The 5,062-nt window shown below is 43.0% G+C and overlaps 1 protein-coding gene across 2 annotated transcripts; it reads right to left on the bottom strand.

Moving 5' to 3' along the window:
* MAPK1IP1L (mitogen-activated protein kinase 1 interacting protein 1 like) lies at window positions 1-2,614 on the bottom strand. 2 transcript variants are annotated; one of them, XR_015914309.1, is made up of 4 exons: window positions 2,554-2,614; window positions 1,345-2,058; window positions 728-865; window positions 1-427 (listed from the first exon to the last, which is right to left on the bottom strand). XR_015914309.1 is itself a non-coding variant. In XM_088539053.1 (3 exons), the coding sequence occupies exons 1-3, from the start codon at window positions 2,575-2,577 to the stop codon at window positions 854-856; spliced, it is 750 nt and encodes a 249-aa protein (XP_088395179.1). In that variant the 5' UTR covers window positions 2,578-2,614; the 3' UTR covers window positions 157-853. The 2 variants fall into 2 exon arrangements, 1 of the variants encoding a protein (XP_088395179.1); XM_088539053.1 differs by having other exon boundaries at window positions 157-865.
* Window positions 2,615-5,062: the final 2,448 nt, after the last annotated feature.

The following is a 5,062-nucleotide window of genomic DNA, read 5'->3' as shown; positions in this document are numbered from 1 at the left end:
CTAGAATCCAGGTTAGAAATAGGGAAGTACCTTCCTTAAGTGAGAATCGGTTTTTCTTTACACAGACCAAGCCAAACTTCCAACCACCACGGAATGAGAACTCGCAAAATGATGCCCTCATTTGCATGCATAAAACTCACGTTTGTTGATTCAAAGTTAACTGCACATCCAGGTATTTTATCTGCACATAAATGCCTGTTTGGGAATGCGAGCAGTGTGCAGACAAGTCAGACCAAGCATTTCACTGCGCATCTTCTCTGCTGTAGTCCCAGACTGAGCAATTGTTTTGAGTATATACAAAATGCTGAGAAAACCTTCAAGTTCACGTGTTCCGTCTCTTTAGTTTGAATTACTGTAGCATGTTCAAAAAATTACATTTCTTGACAAGAATCTTGAAATACACTTTTTATTGACATTTTCGAATAACCTGAAAATAGACAAAATATGACTATCCATCCATCCAGTGACCAGCACAAGTCTGGCAACAAAACTTAAAGCATTCATGGCAGTTTAAGAATTAACAACTTGTATGTCCTTGGGCCTGATTTTTTTTTTCTTTCTTAAACAATCCTTACTTGGCAATTCCCATTTTTTCAAAGGGGAATACTTGCCAATGTAAGAATCGCAGGTTTTAGTTGTATTTCTGCTCTTCATAATTCACTTTACTAAACAAACAATTATGCCAGCATATGAGCAAGTTAAAGTTATGCAAATTGCTCCTTCATACCTTAAATGCACATACAAGAGGCAAGTGTTCTTCATAGCCCCAAACATTACTGAAACAAAAATTGTAAAAATCTCTAAGTAGTGGATGAAGGTGGAAAGCTACAGTACTTTGTTGCCCAGAATGTATTCAACGGTAAGGCTGCAAGAGACAATAATTCACAGTCACTATTGCGTTTACACAAAGCAGTTAATTCACAGTTACAAGTATTCTTAATACAGCTAATTCATCCTTTCAATGCGTCATTCCCTTCCTATGCCCTGGAAGGGAACTCTACACTGCAGAGACGAGAATACTTGCTATTTTCTATTTCAGAAATTACTAGAAGCTCTTTTCACACAAACACACACTCACACATCCTTTTTTTGCAGTTCAGAGATGCCTTTCAAGCTAGTGGGAGGCTGCTACAGTGTGATGCTTGGACACACTAAAATTTGATATAACTTGATCATTCTGGCATATTTACGCATTTGGGTGGAAAATTTCCTACCCTACCACTGACTACACAAATAATAGATGTGCTGGAAGTCCTTACCTGCTTTAATAGGTCTTACACTACTGAACTCCCACACTTAAATGTCTAACATTTGAGGAAAACTCGAGGCAAATTAAATACTCACATGGGGACCACCAGGCATTGATGGAGCACCAGCAGGACCAGATGGCACTTGAAAAGGATTAGGGGGCGTAGGATATAGTCCTGGAGCTGGATAGGATCCTGTGGGCGGAGGAAACGGACCTGGTGGCGAAGGTCCCCATGATCCAGGCGGGACGGTACCCCATGGCACTGTCGGCGCAGCCCCTGGAGTCTGGGTAGGAGTGGAATATGGCCCTGGGGGTGGATATGGCATGCTGGGCGCAGGATACTGCCCTCCCATTGTTGGTCCCCATGCTCCAGAGGGCATGGATCCCCACGGCCCGACGGGAGCCGGAGGTGCAGCTGGCTCTGTTGGAGCACCGTAAGGTCGTGGAAGCTCTGGAAAGGGCATATTTGGCGGAGGATATTGCCCTGGTGGGACAGGGCCTGGCACAGCTGGGGGTGGATATGGACCACCAGGAGGAGGGCAGGAGGGTCCAGTAGGAGGAGGAGGAAATGGAGCAGGCGGTCCGGGGGGCATTGAAGGATACATTCCCGTTGGCGGCGGTCCGAAGGGCACGCTGGAAGCAGAGGTGCTTGGGGGCAGTCCGGAGGGCCCAGGAGGAGGAGCGCTCGGGTTATTCCAGGGATTTGAAGCTGGCCAGCCCTGGGGCGGCTGGCTAGGCTGCTGGCCAGGCTTCGTGCTGCTCACTTTGGAGGTTTTAGCAGGTGACTGATCGGGTAAAGCATCTGCCAGCTGGAAAACAGAGCAGCAGGGAAAGGTGAGCGGCCCCGGGGCTTGCCGGCTGCACATCCACCCACTGCATTTGTTACCGCTACCAAAAGGGGAGGAAAAACAACTCCTTGTTAAGGCACAGCAAGATGATCACGTTTGCTTTCGTGCAGCTTCTGCCATCGGAATAGAAGAGATTCTGACATGCTGCAGATAGCAAGCCAAAGATAAAAGGTGACCTACCACACAGCTGTGAAAATGTGTGTGCAGATCCAAAGAAAATATTTCTATATTAAAATATGACTCCTGTGCTCTGTTGACGTTGAAGTAGAAAAGAAGCCTCAGGGCTCGCAGCAGCTTCATAAATGCAGCCCATAGACTCTCACATCTACCCAAAAGTGGAACTCCAAAAGGGAACAGCTGGTCAACTTTAAACCCCATTCCTTGAAAAGGAGTGTCAACTTTTAGAACACAGTAACACAACCAGCTGATCTTCAGGAAAGCAAAATTACTACTTACCGAGAAATCATCAGCTCCAGACATTTTGCTGAAAAATAAGGTAAAATAAAGTGAAATTCACTGAAAAAAATATTTCGAGCAAGAACTCTGAAACAAATTCTATACTTGTTTCACCCAAGCCATAACAAATGCCTAGATGGCTGCACCTGCCAGCAGTTATCGTTTTAATGATTTGGGCCCATGCAGATGTGAGCTACCTGAATACCTTCCTTTTGATACAGGTCTTATCAAAAGACAAGACTTCAGCCTCTACCTGTCTCACCTTTTACACAGACTATAAACGGGTCACAAAGCAAAGACAAAAAAGAACAAAATAAACATACTTCAAATCCTCATACCAAGGAGGCAGCCTGCCCTGATGCCTCTGAAGTACCCAAGTTCTTCCCTAAACTGATACTGGGGAAAGTTAAGGCAAACTTCTTGCAGGCCAAGCTGCTGCACCTAAGAGAAAACATGTTCAAACCCTCATGCAGAGCTTCTTTCATAAGCAAAAGAGCCACAGTTTGGCAAAGCTTCATTCTCCAAGACACTGGAGAATGAAGTCAGGGGAGAGGATTAGTATGAACATAAGTTTAAAGATGCAGAAGATTCCTTTTAAAATTAACAGCGACTAATTGGGAGTAACAAGAACATGGCACCTAACATGCACTTGCCCCAATATTCAAGCCACTCAAAGCTCAGAGATTCCTAAGCTGCAGGCAGTTTCTCTGTATTTAATAACTCTCAATCGATTTCTTTCCCACAAACAGATCCCATTTTCCTCTTACACCCACATCCTTCAGTGAGGAACTCCACACTGCTGTTAATTGTTACACCAAAGCACCAGCTCTGGTTTTGCTCTGAGATCTTACTAGTTTCCTTTGGTGCTCCTTTATTCTTGCGCGTGAGGAAAACAGCCTATTCTTCTCCATCTGCCCATGCCACTGATTCAGCAGATATTTAACACATATCATTTCAGCTGCATCTTCTCCAGGCTGAGATCCCACTCACTTCACTGGCCACATCACTGACCATCCTCATGCTTCTCTTTGAGGCTCTTCCAACCCTACTAAATCTCTCAAGATGAACAGACAAGAGCTACACAGAAAATTCAGAAAGTGGGAGAACCACTGATTTATACCGTTCACAATTATGTTCTGGTTCGTCCTCTCTTCCCTTTCTAATATTACTTAACATTTGATCTGCTTTTTGATCACTACTGAACTGACTCTTGCGGAATTATTTCCTTCCTTAGTTTAAGGGTCAACCTATCCTTTCATATATGAAATTGTACATTTATCTATTCTGAGTTATACTGCATTTATCTACATTGAATTATGTCTTCTGTTTTATTACCTGTCTGTACTTTTCCTGAGTGGCTTCCTATCAGCAAGACATTGCACATCTACACTACCCAGTTATTTATGACCACCCTGAATAGCCCCAATCCCTGGGGAAATCCACTGAATTTCCCAATAGGTACTTAAAACTTGGATAAACCTTTCAAGAAACACGAATCTACTCCCAAAGGTCCAACAAAATCACTACCATGGCAGAGCTCAAGGCACGAAACCTCTGTTTTGTTAAGGCTCCCAAGTCAGCTGGTAACAGCAGCAGTTGCTTCTAATCAGCGCAGACCCCCGAGTCCTTGCACTACAGCAGATCAAGAGCCAGTTGTTTCAAGTTGAGAAAGCAATCAAACTAGAGAAAAAAAAAAGAAAAAAAAAAAGCCTGTTTTCTGCCCCTAGCACCAAGAGCTCTGCTGTTTGGGAGACATCTACCAGGCAGGAAATAGCCCAGTTTCCCCTCAGCAGATAACTACTTCTCTTAATGCAGATCATTAGTTTCTGAAATGAGCCATGCCCCACAGTGATCAGCAGCTGAGCCCCTGCTTTCTGGTGGCCTTGCAGCAGCAGAAAAGCTGTTTAAAATATACCACAAAATAGAGGAAGCATTAGTAGAGAGAGACAATTATAAAAATCTTTTTACATAAACATGCATGCAGATCTAGTCACAGGCAAAAAAAAATAAAGGTTAGCAAAATGCAATACCAAAATGGGCAAAGAGAGGCATCCTTTCTTTATGCAGTTGGAGATGAGAGAAGACCAACTGAAATAAAAAAACAAAAACCAAACAGATCTATAGGAGACAAAAACAAAAGCCCATAAAAGATGTTAACACATATGCAGCAAAGGAGAGAGAGAAGAAAGAGACAAACCTAAAAAGGAGCTGAAAATAAAACCCAATGATCTGTCACAGAAGCGAGAGGAGTAAATTCAGGTGAAAGGGATGGATAATACAGTTTAAACAGGCCTGCTTACAATGTATCAGCAAATATTCCTGAAATTTGTCAACAGATACATTCAAAATACTTCCTTGCCATGTAAATTATGGAAACAATTCTGTTGCATGACAATATTGGAGGAAAATGTGTAACTAAGCGTAGCCTGTAACAAGAATTCTTTTTCTTTTTTTTTTTTTTAATTTGGCAAGCAGTCTAGAGCAACATTTGGCATAACTGAGTGAATGC

The sequence above is a fragment of the Tinamus guttatus genome, unplaced genomic scaffold (genome assembly GCF_059628265.1).
Source record: "Tinamus guttatus ecotype Peru unplaced genomic scaffold, ASM5962826v1 Tinamus_guttatus_pri_ptg000048l, whole genome shotgun sequence".
In the NCBI taxonomy this organism is placed as follows: Eukaryota; Metazoa; Chordata; class Aves; order Tinamiformes; family Tinamidae; genus Tinamus; species Tinamus guttatus.
The sequence above is the reverse complement of the archived record's forward strand: the minus strand, read 5'-3'. Positions and strand labels throughout refer to the sequence as shown.

Excerpts from the sequence above, each read along its gene's own strand:
- MAPK1IP1L (XM_088539053.1), bottom strand. The coding sequence starts at position 2,577 with ATGTCTGGAGCTGATGATTTCTCG. Across the intron at positions 2,059-2,553 it reads CTGGAGCTGATGATTTCTCG|CTGGCAGATGCTTTACCCGA; the intron begins GTAAGTAGTAAT and ends TCTGTTTTCCAG.